Below are 18,619 nucleotides of genomic sequence, written 5' to 3'. Positions count from 1 at the left end.
ATTTAGTTTTTAATTAAATTATCTTTTATAAAACATTTTAACCCCCCTATTCTCTTTAAAATAAAATTTAAATAAAGATTATCATTTTAACTAGATTATGTCTTATTATTAAATCAAACTAAAAAGACTAAATGATGAAACTAATCAAAAGGACTTTAATTTTATCTTACCATACCATATCATATGCGAAAAGTCATTGTACACGCATTTGCGTCATGGAAATCCGGCTTCTCCGTTCATTAAATGAATACACAATTTCCCGGCTCTTCATTGCACAGAGTCCAACTTCTCATCTATCAAGTCCGAATGTCCTTACCATAGCTTAGCAGATTGTTAACCTGATGCTTCACTCATTATAATTGTCTACCGTCCTTTAATTCTATAGGATTATTAAAACTATTCAGGTCATTCATATCCCATCACTCTGGCATTGATGTTTATTCTTGAATTTAATTTCAAAAACCTTTTTAACGATATATTTTGTATAGTGCTTAATATTTCCGCTTTCAATTCATTACTTGAAAGTATTTATGCCATTTTAATGGTTTGTTTTGAAAGGAAAGCTTGTATTGGCTGAAGAGGCGGCAATTGGTGACATCGGGTTTGGGACATACTTGGCATACATTCGTGCTGCAGGGGGCTGGTTGGTGGCTTTCCTTGTGATTTTGTCATTCTTTATATCAGCTGGGTCACTCGTATTTAGTGATTGGTGGCTAAGTCAATGGATAACATCACTTACAAGTGTACGTAATCCCTTACTTTTGAATTATCTTTTTAACTAGATTAATGTCTAATTACTAACCATAAGAAAACAATATTAAGTAAGTTGTCATATTTTTCAGAGCTCTGGCAATGAAAGTGGCATAGCAAGTGATAATACCACGTTAATGACATCAACAGATGTTTCAACATCTTCCATATTATTGTCTAACGCTAACAAAAGTGAATACCCAGCAGACATGTCAAGCGATCCGATCAGTTATGACACTTACTTTACTGTATATATTGCCTCCTTGGCCGGCATCATATTTCTACAGCTCTTCAAAAGTTTCATCGCAGCAAAGGTGAACACTTTGTATAAATCGTATTCTTAACTTAAAAATAAAATGTTGTATTTCTATCGTATGTACAAAGTCCTATATAACATGCATATATCTTGAGCTTCGGGACTTGGCAATGAACAATTCCCTGGTGATCTTTAGGTAAATTTGGTCTTATCCGAGCGAGCAACTAATTAACATTTACTCACACTTTTAACACATAACTTATATACATATATAAGATTTCTATTTGCAAAACAAGTGACCGTTACATACATGTATGTTTTAGAGACGCGGAAATGAATGGAATATTGAAACGTTTTATTAAATACCTGTGCATATTTGCTTCATACAGAAAGTCAGTATAAAGTATGTATCTGTTATCCGGAATGACGTAACTTATGTGCTGGACTCTTCTGGTGTGCTTCATGGTATATATGCCTTGTTAGAACACTAAAGCCTAAATAAGATACCATATATTATCGTTTTTATTTCAGACGGCTATAACGGCGTCAAATAAACTTCATGAAATATGTCTGGACAAAGTGGTTAAAGCTCCAATGTCCTTTTTTGATTCCAACCCAGTCGGTAGAATTCTAAATCGGTTCTCTAAAGATCTTGACGAAGGTATTTCAAATATGAATACTGATCTAATATATATATATATATATATATATTTACTTTCAAAATCGTAAAATTATACGAATGTATTTTTGTCCTCTTTGTAGAAAGTAAGTTTATTATGCATATTACCTTTTTGTCCTTTTCGCTATGAGTTATACTTGTTTTTTTTTGCCTTCAAATTGGTTAATGCACCTGAAGTAAGTTTTTTACAGTAAGTAACGACGTAGCTTGTGCATTTTTGGAGATATCAAGTAAATTTCAATCACTTTGCATGCAAATTACATCAATTCAAAGCTGCGAAGAAACCGGTAGTATCTATTACATAAACAATATATGTCCTTTTCATTGACCACATCATTGCTACATCCCAGTCTCAACGTATATGTATTTCTTGACATATAGCTTTACTTGGGGACTTGAACAATCAAGTATGCTTAAGAATGAGACAGGATTAACACGTCTGTCTAAGCTCTCTAAAGGTATCACATGCATTTGACCATGTAGTTTAGATGTGTCTGAGCTTTATCTACCCTGACTTTCTGCCCTGAACTTAAAAAAAAAATAATTCCTAACATGCATGTTTTTCCGTTTCTATATCTTTGTAGGTGATGTATTCATACCACAATTTACCAACACGTTACTACAGATACTTTCATTAGTTATACTATCTGTTGCAATGGCAGCCTATATAATACCATGGATTTTGATAGCTATTGTACCTGTGGTCATTGTATTTTATATCATGAAACAAATATCGACGGTATCAGTACGACAGTTGAAACGGTTAGAAAATATCTCAAGATCACCTCTTATAAGTCACGTTAATGTGACGTCACAGGGATTATCAACGATCGTTGCCTACCGACAACAAGAACGTTTCTTTGACAGGTACGCGTTTGCTTCGATTCAATCAAGAAAATCATCATAACTTACGTTTCGTTTTTATGCTCCTTAACAAATGTTAGTATTATACAGTTACCACTTCGATCGTTTGACTGTCCTGTTTTTGCCCAGATATATTTTCATAGTAACTTAGTCAATTAAGACTCTCTAGGTTGTATCAGTAACATTTGATTATTTACAAATTTAATTTTGGCCATGGCTTAAACAACTCTTCATATAGTTTTTTTTTAAAAACGTCATACAAGCTTCTCACCCAAAAGCTTCAAATATAAGTAACAGTTTCCGGTTCTTAATGACCATCTATCCATTAAGTATATGCGATACTATAGTGGAAAAGATAATCCTTGTTGGAGATTGCAGGGCACAGCGATCAAATATTTGCAATGATATCACCAAGCCGAGCACGTTCAAGAACCACCTTCCCGCAACTGTAGCTAAATATTAATGGTTGACCAACTGTGCACTAAACTCATTCAAAATATGCTTATTTCTCGTCTTTCTCAAATAAAATGCAGGTGTACTGGAGTAGGCGATGTTGCTTCTATGTCCATATTCTTATTTGAGGCGAGCATGAGATGGATCGGACTCCGGCTTGACATCATGGCAGCTATGGTAACTGTATCTACCAGCCTTATATTTATGGTCACAAAGGGGATGATTCCTCCAGCATCTGCAGGTCTTGTTCTCGGGTTATGTGGAAAGGTAAACAAGCTTATATTGTATTACTACATCTTATATTATAGTCTTCATGTGAAGGGGTAACGGTAACTCAGTGGTTACAGTAACTATCTCACATTCATTGGTTTATGGGTTCAAGCCTTACTTGGGTCACGGTCATGTTTCCTCATATGGAACCAGTATTAATTAGTTCAAGTTGACTCACAAGTAAATAAAAATAAGTTGCGAGAACTTGTTTTATGATGGAGCTTAAAATTTCAACTTTGCTTTTAAACTTTAAGCTTTCAATATTTTTATTATTAATTAAATAAGTGTCAAACTGAATTATATTATAAGCTGTATCTTTGTTTAACAATTAGACAGTGAGTATCATCCAATTTTTGGTTCGTATGATGAATGAGACAGAGGCCAGGTTTACGTCAATAGAAAGACTTCATGAATACAATACTGTGAGTATTTAATATATAAGTTGAATCAATATATAATAGTTTGAATATAAAGTATTATAAAACATACTGATTTATACTACATGTAGTTTCTTATTTTCCCCTTAGTTTAAAACATAAATACAGATATGGCTGATATCCTCCTTTACGCATTATGTAACAATAGAATGAACTTTAATTTAGAACTAGCGATCTCTACAATTTACCAACTCTAATAAATATATTGCAATTGTTTATTCTTAATTTTATCGATTAAACTATTTTACTGTTACATCAGTCTCTAATATCGGAACCACAAAGTGCCGAGAAGATACCAGATAAAGAATGGCCAAGTAAGGGTTCTGTATCGTTTAAAGATGTCATCATGAAGTATCGACCTGATATGAATCCGGTCTTGCGCAGTGTCAGTTTCGATATAAAACCGAAGGAGAAAGTCGGTATCGTTGGTCGCACTGGTGCAGGTAATGTCTGATTTTATACAACAAAAATATATTTCATACAACAAAAAGATATAATGATTGATATATATTTAAGAGGTAAAATTGTGTAAAAGTATTCTCTCTGGCGGAATTTCATTATTTGAAAATACATTTACGCATCTTGTAAGAATAAATACCAGTGAATAAAAAGGCAACTTTTCTGTATGCTTAAAGCTTGTTGAATAATTCGCAGACATGGCAGAATAAAAAATGTTATATCAAAATGATACAAAGTAGATTTTCATTACAAAGTCACTTCTAACCTACCAGATGTAAATGGTATATCGTAGAAGGCGGATAATCCGTGGCTCCATAACATTCAGCGGAGTGAGTGGTTTACCAGAGAGATCGATTGAAACATTCCGATTGCCCATTGTCCAGGGGTTAATATGAATTGTCAGTGAACGACTTTAACTGAGACCATTAGTCCTACGTTTACATTATTAAGTACATGTTCATTTTTAGGGAAATCGTCTTTAGCTGCCGCATTATTTCGCCTTGTCGAGGTCGGAGGTGGTAGTATTTGTATTGATGGGGAGGATATATCAAAACTTCATCTAAGCATTATACGATCTAAAATATCCACAATAACTCAGGAACCAGTTCTTTTTGCTGGAACCATTAGGTAGGATTATATACCGATATCATAAACAGAGAAAGAAATTGGTATACAATACAACAAGATAATAAAAATGAAAAAGTAAAATGTTAACTTCGAATGTGCTACTGATTGTATATAGTTGCAGCTGTCATATGCCATTGTGTTCAAGTATTTTGAAATTGTTTAAACAATGTCATCATAAAGTGAGTATTGATTAAGCTACAAGTTGTAAAACATCAAATATGTTAAATAACATTTAAAGATAATTATGAAATACAGAATGAAACAGATGCTTTAGATAATATTAGATATGTCTGTGACATATTTTAAGATTTGATTTTCAACAAATTTGCTTTTTTTAAGGTACAACATTGATCCATTTTCTAAATACTCAGACGACAGTATTTGGGAAGCACTAGACAAAGTACACATTAAAGAAAAGGTTTGATATTAGCTTAGTAAATATTTAAAAAAAAAGAAATTGCTGATGTTAGACCTCTTTCTTATAACTGTAAAGTAAAGCAATCCAAGTTGATATAATGTATATTTTAACTGTGCAGTATGATACATTTCGATGATACTGATATCTATGAAAATATGATTAAAAAAAGAAACAGTTCAACCAATTTATAGATTTAGAACACTGGAGTATTAAAAAACCTTTAAGTATTGGCATTTTAAGATATTGTACGAAAAAACGGTGTGGACTTTTCAACTTCTTGCACTCCCGATTCCAAGTTCATGAATTCTCGTTTTGAACCCAACGGTTTAAGCTTCGTGAATTGACGATTTCAGCATCAGGAAGATTTTAACTTCACGTGTTGAACCAGTCGTTTTCAATTGCATGAACTTTAAATCGTTAATTTATTAACTTGAAATCATGAATTCGTAGAGATTAAATCTTGAAGTTAAAAAATAAAAGTCATAAAGTTGAATTCGTGAAATCGTGTGGTTGAAATTTTGTATTCATGAACTTGGAATCGGGACTTCACGAAGTTAGAATCGTGGATATCGGGAATTCATGAAGTAAAATTGTTTTCACTGGTCGTTCGTTACTATATACATTTTCTTTGCTTTGATTCAACCAAAAAAAGAGAACACATCTTGCACTAACGTGCATGTCATGTGCAGATATGATGTACAGATTGTTGCTCAGTAACTTTGATTTGGAACTTTAACATAAAATAACTGCATGAAATACAAATTTTGTAAAGATATACTTATAAATGTCTTGTATTCACATTTTCATGATAAATTGTTTTTCTAGATTTTACAGTTTGATGAAGGGTTGGAAGTAATGGTTGACGAGAATGGAGAAAATTTCTCAGTTGGCGAACGTCAGTTAATTTGTTTAGCTCGAGCGGTTATGCGTAGTAGTAAGGTCAGTGGAATGTACAAAATATGTATCTTTTAAGGTTATAATTAAAGGAATGTGTGACATATTTGTAAAATTAGTCTGATAAATAACTCTGGTTCTCAGCCAAGGATTTTAAGTTTAAACCCTACAGGGTTCACAACCATATTGTCAGTCAATGAAGGACTTTCGATAGGGATTAATATTAATCGAAGTCAAATTTAAATGAATATAAATCCACTAAACGGGTACAAAAAACAAACAAACAACATTTAAAAGTGTTTAGCATACATGCATAGCATACATATATACCTATGTTATAACATAGGTAGTCCTTTAGGACTACAAATCCCCTTTAGACGATTTACTCAAAGGCTATTTTAATCTTTTAAACATGTACTTTATCAAAATACTACAAGTATTTATGCAATTTCAAAATTAAATATATATTATTATTGCATTTCAAAGAGAAGGAAGAGATTAACATTCGTTTAACAAAAAGTGGAAGATATATTTTATAAGTTAATAGTGAACGCTTGAATATTTTGTCCACAGATTCTGCTTCTAGATGAAGCTACAGCCAACATTGACACATCTACAGATGCAATGATACAAGAAACTATCCGAGAATGTTTCTCAGATTGTACGGTTATAACTATAGCACATCGGCTCAATACGGTGTTACACAGCGACAAAATTATAGTTCTTGATTCAGGACAAGTATACTGATTTTACATGTAGTTTAGCTTGATTTGTTATATTTCACGTTCTTCTTCTATATAGGACGTTTTTTTTGAGAAGCAACGATAAAAAGACGATATTGTTTAAGTCAAAGATTTTTTTTGTACTACTTACTTCTCACTTCTCAGTCTTTCAATAGTGATTCTTTTTTTCAAATATACTACAATATAGGATAGCATGTTCAATGGAAAACATCTTAGTTTAATGATTTGAATGGGCATTTGTTTTTGTTTTTGAATACTTTTGTCAAAAATTTGTCAGGTATTTGTACAAAGCGCATTTTATATCATCTAAACATTTGAGTGGCCATACCTATTTCAGATTAATGTACATTTGGGAAAATAGATTACAATGTTTTTGACTAAGAAAAGTTCATTTTGATAATAAAAGACAGTTTTTGATAAAATTAATATGAATTATTATGATATTTTTCAGGTAATGGAATGTGCATCACCGCAAGACTTGCTTACTAATACAAACTCGTTTTTTAACGCTATGATAGCCGCCCAGTCAGTAAAAACGCCTTCACCATAGTTACTATCTACAGTTTCATCAACAAATTTGTGTTGCCAAGTTGTGTTTATCTAAAACAATTAAGCAAACAAAAACAAATTGTGGTATTTGTAAATGTAAATGTACAACTGAGAAATATTCAAGTATCTGCTATATTAGTTTAGTTAGAGATATAGAAAATAAATTATTTGAACTCAATAGGGCATGTAGTTGTTCTTACTCCAAAATTGTTGTATCATGTCGTGCAATTTTGTCATTGTGTACAATATCTCCAAAAATAATGTATTTCAATACATACAGCAGCAATTGAATTTTGAGTTATTTTGTTGTTGTTGTTGATATGTATAGGAATAAGAGACTTAAACAAATTTGATTAAATAAATATCGATTAAAAAGCCCCTATTAATACGTTAAAACAAGAATAGTATTTATTTGATGAGAGTCAAAGTAAAACGTAGAATATATACTATTGAATATAGAATAATGTATTTGAAAAGAGTAGGTTACGGATGCTTCATGTGCAACAGAAGCATTAATTTCTATAGGAAATGCTTTTATGTCCTACCGAATTGAGTGAAACACTCGATGCTTTTGAATTTTGCTTCAAATCATGCCTTTGCTATGGCTATTATTTTTGCATATGCTCAAACTCTATCATCAAGTGACTAATTGTATGTAAAGTAATTGACATGTATCTTTTGTATTTATATGTATGCAAACAGAGAATATGTAAATAAAACTTGAGCATATATTTGAAGTCTGGCTCATTTTAAGAAATTCTTAACTAGCAGAAACGTTTTGAAAAGCATTCCGTTTATTCATTGAGAAAGATTTTCTTATGTAAAAGTTTACATCGATTCGGACTTGAGCAGAACTACATCATCAGAGATACTTTATTTTTCAGATTTTTGAAATCATGATACATATTTCTGATATTTTAACCTTCTTTTGATAAGGTACATAGCAGATAGTTCAGAAAAGTAATTCGCTCATTGAAATTTGTTTTCAAGTCAATGTGTCGTTTTCATTCCCATTATATATACTTTACATTACATTACATTTCATAGAATAAAATGCATTATATTGAAGTACATACCAAAATGAAGAACATACAGACTATTCAAAAGGGAATTTAAAACTGGGGAATATTTATTATTAAACTTAAAGAAAAATGAAAGTCATTATTAGCTCCAAAGGGGGTTGTAACGGTGCCTAGACTCTATATTGGGGTTATTTGTGACCAAAACTAGGTCCAGACCATAAAAACAGGTGACAATCCTTATATATAGACAAGGGTTCCAACTCCAAAAAACGCAATTTTCGCCCCAAGCTCAATGAGAAGCGAATTACTTTTCCATTTTTCAAGCAAATTCTATATTTTTTACGTGTACATGTAGCATACTTATGGTACTTTCAATAAATAATAGCAACTTGTCCCTTTTACCATGCATATAGTAACCTGCCGAACACAAATCTAGCCGAAAACGACTTTCTTGCTTAGTCCACCGAGAAGTCGCAACATTATAAACAACGTGATTTATCCCGTAAAAAAACATTTACAACAATGAACACGGGAAGCAATGGCTTGAATTCAATAACAAATACTATTTTGCAAAACATGCATGTATAATTACCTGTAACTTATTCGACATACGTCCATATAACGTTTATTTTCTTTCACTTTCTAACTTTTCTCCGAGAACTTCCATTCGGGTACCCTCGCTTGTCACGTGATTAAGGATAGAAGCATTATACTACGAGAGTTCTGATTGGCCGATGCATCGGATGTTGGTGGACCCGGTTTCTCGTTATCGGTAAGTAAAAAGCTGGGTAAAAGTTAAATGTAAACATTGTGTGTTTTGCGCGGAAATTTTAAAATATTTTCACATTTTCATTCCCTAGCAATTATTTCGCCGTTTTCTCAAGGAAAATGAGCGTCAATTGGTAATAGTTATATGCCATATCTATAAAAAATGTACTTCTATAAAACATGCACATTGTTTTATCAAATAAAACGCCTTTAGCTTCAAATTGTCTGTACTGTAATACAACGAAAAATAACGATTGTGTCCAAAGGGGGTTGTTATGCAGTTACGGCAGTAAATTAAAGCATGGAATGCTTGACACATGTTGGTCCAATTATGACTTTTACAGTTAAAAGTTATATCACCTGTATTTCTTTCATAAACTATCCGGTTTTGCTGACATAATATAAAAAAATCTGCTCATTTGCAGGATTTGCAGTACCATGAAACTCCCTCTTTAATGAATTTTTTCCAAATTTTTGCAGTTTTTAACCCTGCACACTTTCTATGATACCAATTGTTACACGAATCACATTGTATCCATTCATCATCTTTGTCAATAAAGCAGAAGTGACATAAGTCAGTGGTATCTTCAGTGTCTGAAGATGATCCAGCTTGAAGTCCAGATGGCCCAGGCTCAGGTTCTTCAGACATACTGGCCTGGGGCTCCAAGGACGGGCCTGGTTCAGCCACAATTGCATCTGATGAATCTGTCTCTTTTGGAACATTGTGCACAACAGATGTTTTGGTGACTTTTTTACATTTATTGGATGATGATTCACAAGCAGTTTGCTTTGGCTTTGTCACCTTAATCTGCTTACGATGAGCCATAGTTTTTTCCACCCTATATGCAGACTTAATGTCTTTCCGAAACTGAGACAGTAGCACCATAAGGTATTTTTCAACAAGTTCATCATATATACTGCAAATCTTAGATGAAATCCACACAATTTTTTCCATCACACTAATTATATCTGAATTTTCATCAAACTCTACAATGTGCTGTTCAGAACAACTTGTTACAACAACATTAGCAAACTGTTCATATAAAGGTTGTTCATTTAAAATAAATTCTAAACACTTATTATATATTTCCTTTCCATATTTCATAAGATTTTCATGAATGAGGAGTTGCAGACTCTTTTCAGTGAGACAAACAAAGAATTTAAACAGTCTGTCAGTTACATTTGTTAAGCCCCTTGATGCATACTGCTTCCTTTCAATATCAAGTAATGAATCTGGCTCTTCAGTGTGAGCTTTCAAATAATGTTCATCTTCCCTGAGGATGTTAAGAATGTAATTTACCCATTTGGCTTCAATATACATGTCCTGACCTACCTTGCTGGTAGAACATAAATTGCTTTTTTGAATTTTAACAAACTTTTTTCTGAGAGATGCTAAACAATAGCCTGCAACATACCGTACACGAGCTCTGGATGCGTCTGTCACATGCCTTTTTGTAATAAAACTGCTGCTAATTTTCAACAAATCAACCTTTTGCTTTAAATAGAACAACCTAACAGCTTCTATTAAGTTGTAGCAAACTATCATGTGATTATCTGTGAAATCCTCTCCATGAAATAACATAAAACAACTCATTCTATACTCTGCACTTGTACTGAACTCATGTACTAAGCGGTAGAAACTGACAATATTCTTTTCCGGAAATCGTGGCTATTTTCATCCGATATGGATGTATTGCACTGAATCAATAACATCTCTAATTAATACTAGTAGATATCATAGACTCCCACCTGTTACCATTGTTTCCACACCTTTATAATTCATTCTTTAAGATTTTCAGTTCACATAATTTTTATTTTGAACTTTCACTGAATAAGTAATTTTAACAAATCTGAATTATTGATAAACATTTTAGTAATGTAGTATCAAATATTGAATAAGACTTGCCTGTGTTTTTTACAGCTTGGTTTTAATATCAGAGGAGGAAAGGAACACAACTGTGGTATCTACATATCTAAGGTAACATCTAACTTTTAACCCTTTCACTGCCATAGGGACGGCATATGCCGTCCCTATTATTTTCGGCGTATTTGCCATATGGAGGGACGGCTTTTGCCGTTTCTATATTAATAAAAAAAATAATAATAATAAGCTATCCAGCTAGCTTACGGAACATCGGTGGTTCTACTCAGGTACCCGTTCGTGCCTGAAATAATGCACGGAAGGGCACCTGAGGTCTTCCTCCACCAGTTAAGCTGGAACGTCGCGATATGACCTATACTGTGTCGATGTGACGTAAAACCCAAAACAAACAAACAAACAAAACAATACAGGACAGACAATACAATACAGTACAGCACAATACAATCAATACAATACAATACAGTACAGCATAATACAATACAGTTCATTTAATACTATACAGTACAGTACAGTTAATACAATACAATACAGTACAGTACATTCAATACAATACAATAAACATTCATGATCTTGTATTGATATTCAACAATGTGACATTTACCAAGATATTTGATTAATATACAACAATTTATTATATTATCTCATTTATAATATTATGTTTCAGATTCTGTCAGTGAATGAACAAAATTTCGAATTGATAGAGCATAGCGAGGTAACAACCATTTCCTCTTGAAATTGCTATATACTGATTGTATCATTTAGTTGTGATTAAAACCATCATAACTCAACTCACCCCTTTTTGTTTACACGGTAGCAGTTATTGTAATAAAAAATAAAATTGTAACATACTTGAATTATTTTTAAGTACTTACTACAATTGTTCAAGAACAAATAATTTCTGAAACTGCTCATCCAGAGAAATCTCTTAATGCGTTACAACTAGTAATTGTTACTTGCCAAACATTTTAGTAAAAATTGCATGCTGCATTGTAATATACTAAACTTATCACATAAGTTAAGGGCATTTTGCCATAACTACCTGAAATATCTAAAATGTACTACAGTGAATGTTATTTTTCTTTTGTACTTTGAAAAAAAAATGTATACATTGTAGATATACTGTATTCAATTATTGAGGAAACTTATACACATATGTTATATATATAAAAATATATAAATAGTTCTTCAAATAAATCATGTGAACTGGATCCTATACCAACATGGCTAAAATAATAAATAGTTCTTCAAATAAATCATGTGAACTGGATCCTATACCAACATGGCTATTAAAATCGTGCCTTGATGAACTTTTACCATTTCTTTCTAACATTATCAACATCTCTCTCAGTACAGGAAATGTTCCCGCAGAGTTTAAAAGGTCTTATGTTAAACCCCTTCTGAAAAAACCAACATTGGATCAAAACATTTTAAAAAACTATCGACCTGTTTCAAATTTATCGTTTGTATCGAAAACACTTGAAAGAGTAGTAAGCTCTCGCATTGATGAACATGTGACAACAAATCAACTTCAAGAAAAGTATCAGTCAGCCTATCGCAAGTTCCATTCGACAGAGACTGCACTTATCAAAGTCCAAAATGATGTACTAAAATCCCTTGACCATGGAAATGTGACAATCTTAGTCATGCTAGATCTATCAGCAGCTTTCGACACAATAGATCACAAAACCTTAGTACAGAGACTTGAAAATTTTTTCGGAATTGCTGAAAAACCACTGGAGTGGATGACATCATACCTTCAAGATAGAAAACAGACAGTATACATTAACGGTGTGCTGTCAAAGCCGGTCACACTTAATTTTAGTGTTCCACAGGGGTCCGTTTTAGGGCCAAAATTCTATACTATGTATACTAAACCACTTGGTGCCATTTGCAAAGATCACGGACTGCAATACCATCTCTACGCCGATGACTCACAGCTGTATCTATCTTTCAAACCATTAGATGACATTTCTAAGGAAGAAACATTACAACGCATTCAAGCGTGTCTCCGAGACATAATATCATGGATGAATGAAAACATGCTTAAACTAAATACTGATAAAACAGAAGTCATCATGTTCTCATCTCCGTATAACTCCAAACACATTGAAGATCTATCGATAACCGTGGGTGACTCTAAAATAAACAAATCGGTCAATGTTAGAAATTTAGGTGCCATCTTTGATTCAAACATGAACATGGAAGATCACATCAATTCGGTATGCAGATCATGTTATGATCAGCTTAGACAAATAGGAAGAATTCGAAAAAATATCTGACAATTGATGCATCTAAACAACTTGTCACTTCATTGGTCATTTCGCGCCTAGATTACTGCAATGCATTATTGTATGGAGTACCTCAAACATTAATAAACAAACTGCAGATTGTTCAAAATACAGCTGCCCGCATCATCTCCAGAACTTCACGGTACGATCATATTACACCTGTACTTAAAGAATTACATTGGCTTCCGGTGCAATACAGAATCCAGTTTAAAATTTTAACACATACCTACAAAGCTTTAAATGGAAAATCGCCGGAATATATGGAAGAAATGTTATGTGTTTACAAACCACGAAGGAATCTACGATCTCAGAACAAAGCACTTACTTTAGTGGTACCAACGAGTAAAACTGTAAACCTTTGGCGACCGACGATTTGAATATGCAGCTCCGAAACTGTGGAACGATCTGCCGTCTGGTGTGAGAGACTCGAGCTCATTGTGTTCTTTTAAACGTGCACTTTAAACACACTATTTCAAACAAGCCTATGTTTTATCGTGAATAATCTGAGACAGTGATTTTAGAAAACTGTGTGACTACTGTGTGATATCAACCATAATATTACAATTTGTTTTTAATTCTGCTAATATTTTTAAGACAGTTACAAATAATTAAGGTGTTGATTATAAAATACATTATTTCTAATTTGGTGTTTTAGAAATTTCGCTAGAATATTTTATCGTATTGTTGTCGATATTCAATTATTTTAATTCTAAACGACTAAGTTAATACCACATTTTAATTGATTGTTTCATATTCTTGTTCTTAGTATGTTTATTATGTGAATGCTGTTTTAGTATTTTAAATTGTATTGCTGTAATTAGTTATTAGTTTTTATATGTGAATGCTGTTTTAGTTTTTAAATTGTACTGCTGTAATTAGTTATTAGTTTATATCATTGTAAAGCGCCTTTGAACATGTATATGAAAAGGGCGCTATATAAGTTTGGTAAATAATAATAATAATAATAATATATACTGCAAAATCATTATTATTTGTAGGGAACTAATTTTTGTACTTTTTTGTGGATAGGTCAATCCATGAATTATAGTTGCCCCTCCTGACACAGGCTTTGGATTCCTTGTGAAGAAGCTATCCAGCTAACTTATGGAACGTCGGTGGTTCTACTCAGGTGCCCATTTGTGCCTGAAATAATGCATGGAAGGCCATCTTAGGTCTTCCTCCACCAGTAAAGCTGGAATGTCGCCAAATGACCTATATGTGTCGCTGTGAAGTAAAACCCAATCAAACAAAAATGCAAACAAATTTAAGAGCAAAAACAGAATTTTATTTCGTTTGCTGTAAGATTTTTTTGATGACTTTATTAACATTTTACCTTTTGAAAAATAAACAGTCCACAAATTTAAGAACCCACAAAAAAATGTTCTTTGTGACAAAAACCACAAAAAATTTCAACCCACGAAATTTAGTGTCGAATTCACAGAGTATTTGTATTTTATCATGCAGGCGGTGGAAGAAATATTAAAGATGAACACTTCTATCTGGATGGTTGTAAGATACTTCCCCTATGGTAAGAAAGTTTCACACATTTTTTTAACTATTCATAATTATTAAAAAAAATAAAAATAAAAAAAAAAGTATTTTTCCTGGGATTAGGTTAAAGGAAAGATTCTTGTAAAATTAGAGAAGCATGCAAGCATTTGTTACTTAGCCTGTCTTGTTTGTCAGCATGTCATCTCATATGGCAACTGTACCCATGAAGCTGACTGGATTAAATTAAAGGATTAAGTTTTGCTGCTCATTCACTTATCCACTCATTATTGATAAAGTTATGTCCCTTGATTATCAGATTTTCTATGAAATTCCTGATTTTCACAAAATATTTTTTCATGAAATTTATATAAATTGTTTTTATGATTGGCATGCAAGTGCGTGTATGTTATGTCAAAACACAGGTGAAGATTGATTTTCGCTGCAATCAATATATTACTGATTTAGTTATGTCCCCATTTGAGCAAATTTTCATGAAATTATTTCTTAGCCTAAGGATATGCCAGTGTGTCTCTTGAATGAAAGATTATATGCATTGATCAGTGATATAATTAAGTTGTAAATGAGTAATGGTCACAGTCTGTTTGAATATTTTTGTTTAACTTAATAAAGTAAATTCGAAACCATTAAGTATTTAAATTCGAAACCTTGAAGTATTTAACTGTTTTGAAGTTAAAATGAAACTATTCAGAATATATGTTCTTAAATAATTCATTCATTGATACAATTATTTCATAAAGATCTTTTGCTTCCAGGTTATAACCAGACATATTATAAAGGTCGAAGTTCATCCGGTGCACCCGACAGCCCGACAGCATACAGATAACAGTGCAATATCATTAACCTACTACACAATCTTTATGTATACATATATCAGTGAAATAACATTTACATTTTGAAGCAATTGTATATTCCTCTTGAGAAGGGGACATAGTTCAATGAAATATCGTAAATCATAATCTTGATTATGTTGCATACAAATAACAGAAGAATAAGAATTATAATCAGGAATCATGTATTACATTAACAGTGAATTAACAATTTTGGTATGAGAATAGTACTAGCTTACAGATGACATTTGAATAACAGTGGCCGATTGCACTCTTTTCACAGATGACAGTAAGAAATTGCACATTCTATTTACAGATGACAGTAAGAAAATGCATATTCTATTCACATATGACAGTGACATATTGCACATTCTATTTACAGATGCCAGTAAGAAATTGCACCTATTAAACAACAGTTACAGATTTGAAAAAATCTACTAATTGATGACAGTTTAAAGTCAGTAACAAATTGCACATTCGTTTCACTCACAGATGACATGACATTGAAAAAACAGTGTCAAATTGCACATTCTACATGCTCACAGATGACATGACATTCAAATAACAATGACAGATTGCATGTTCTATTCACAGATGACAGTAAAAAAAATGCATGTGATTCCCACTCACAGATGACAGTTGAATAGCATCAACAGATTACACATTTCACTCACTCACACACAGATGACAACTAAGTGACACAGCACATATCATTTTATATGTTAATATGTAGAAAATCTTAAGTTCCAACAATGAACATTCCATTTCTTATGGTCATCAACATATCAATAATCTTTTTTCTATTTACATTTTATTTTACATTTAGAGATACATTTCCTAGTTATTTTACATTCAAAGCTTTGGCTCCCAAGTTTTACAGAAGCCAAGCACTAAATAAACGATTTTATGAAAATGCTATAAGGAACCTGAAGGTTATTAAAACAAAGTTGATGAAACAAGATTTGAAGTAAAACCGTCTTTGAAAAATAATTTTCTATGCTGTGCATATTTATATTTTCTTCTCCACATACCGGAAGTATAATTATATTCATGATAAATATAGTAATGTTTTCTTTTAGATAGAATCTAGAAATGTTACTTGAGGATATTGGCAGTTCAGTCACTATTGGCAGATTTTCTTTCAAAGTATTTTCACTGATTGTGTCCTAATTGATGAATTTTGAAAGACAAGAACTTTTCTCTTGTGAAAGACTTCTATATGAGTGATCTTTGTTTTCAAAGATGTTTATGAACATAGATTAAACTGCAAAAATTTTACCTTTTGTATACAGATCATATTTGTTTATTTGTATATTTTACTCATATACAGAGTATATGTCAAGGCGTAGGTTCGTTGTAAATAATGCTCGTAGCAAGTAGTTTCACTGCTATTTATACAGTTTTATTTCTTGTGTATGCAGGTGAGTGAGAAAAATAATCAATCATTGGGTTAGATAGAGAAAAGGGAAATCCCAACCCTTGGGCAATCGGTTCCATCAGGAACTCACCAAGGCTCGTTCTCGATGGAACCGATCACCATTGGGCTGAGATTTCCCTATCCTCTATCTAACCCAGTGATAGATTCTATTATGATGCTTTTTCTCAAATATTGAGGTAGGCTGACCTGAGTCAACAACAACAACAACAACAAACTTTTATTCGCTGTAAGGCCTCCGGCCCATGCAAAAAATATATACAATTACAAACATTTTAAAAAAAGCATAGCATGTGTATGATATTAAGTAATATTTACAATTCTTGTATGTATCGTTTTCTTCTTTCAAATGCATAATATAAATACATTGCGACATATTTTATAAGTTCTTCAGTTTTAGTTGACATAATAATATTAAATTTATTAATATTTGGTTGAGTAAAATATTTCAAAGGTATGTGTGCTGCACGTAAATCAGAATAATAATTACAGTTTAACAAGAAATGATATTCATCCTCCACAGTATTAGTATCACATAATTTGCATATTCTATTTTCTCTTATTGTATTATTATATCTCCCTTTTTCAATTTCCAGATCATGACTACCGATTCTAAAATTTACATATATTTACCGAAACTTCCTGAGATTAAGAATATCAATATATCTTTCAAATATAAATTCCCTTTTGAAGGTTTTTTTTATAGTTGCAACTTTGAATTTGTATTTAAACTTTCATTCCACTCCTGTAGACTTGTATCTTTTAGTCTAGTTTCAAAATTTCTCAAAAAATAGTTTTCATATTGTACATCTTGGTTATACCACACATAGCTAAAACCGTAGTTTTGTAAACATCTTTTTACAGATGTAACCCAATCAACGTGTCCGTAGTAATCATCATTTAACCTCATCTTATAACATTTCTTGACAATTCTATTTTCTGACATTTTTAACATTTTTAACCAGTATTTTATTGCACTTTTTTATGTTTTAATATACATAGGATATATGGAACAGTCACCTAATACTGCTACATTTGAAGCTTTTTGTTTAGCACATAGAAACCTTTTACATGCATAAGTTTGAACTCGTTCAAGCTCGTCAAATCTTCCTAATCCCCATATTTCAGACCCATACAGTAACTGGGGAGAAATTTTACAATCAAATAGTTTTAAAAAGTGTAACTAGATAGCTGACCGTATCCATATAGTGAGTTCAAAGTAGATATCATTACACGTTTTCCTTTAACACACAGATCATGGACCATACTATTCATAGATATTTGCTGGGTAAACTTTAAACCCACATAACAAAAGCTAATGACAACTTCTAAGTAAGTATTTTCGTAAGTCCATTTTTCGTTTCTAGCCAAGACTCCGCCTTTTTTGAAAACAACAATTTTTGTTTTGGTTTCATTTACACTTAACATATACTTATCACAAAATTCTGAAAGCACATTTAACTGACTTTGTAAACCTTTCACAGTA

The 18,619-nt window shown here is 32.1% G+C and overlaps 1 protein-coding gene across 1 annotated transcript; it reads left to right on the top strand.

Moving 5' to 3' along the window:
* Positions 1-558: 558 nt before the first annotated feature.
* Positions 559-7,577, top strand: LOC132725091 (ATP-binding cassette sub-family C member 5-like; the record flags this gene model as incomplete). The annotated part of the gene is made up of 12 exons (XM_060710100.1): positions 559-743; positions 843-1,064; positions 1,538-1,667; positions 2,270-2,552; positions 3,083-3,269; positions 3,605-3,694; positions 3,969-4,152; positions 4,636-4,795; positions 5,135-5,213; positions 6,039-6,152; positions 6,681-6,845; positions 7,302-7,577. Coding segments are annotated over 12 exons (1,898 nt in total), but the record flags the coding sequence as incomplete, so codon positions are not given.
* Between the last annotated feature and the right edge of the window lie 11,042 nt (positions 7,578-18,619).

This window comes from Ruditapes philippinarum, unplaced genomic scaffold, assembly GCF_026571515.1.
Source record: "Ruditapes philippinarum isolate M1 unplaced genomic scaffold, ASM2657151v2 ctg705_1_1_1_1, whole genome shotgun sequence".
Classification (NCBI taxonomy): Eukaryota; Metazoa; Mollusca; class Bivalvia; order Venerida; family Veneridae; genus Ruditapes; species Ruditapes philippinarum.
This window is presented reverse-complemented; position numbering and strand designations above follow the sequence as displayed.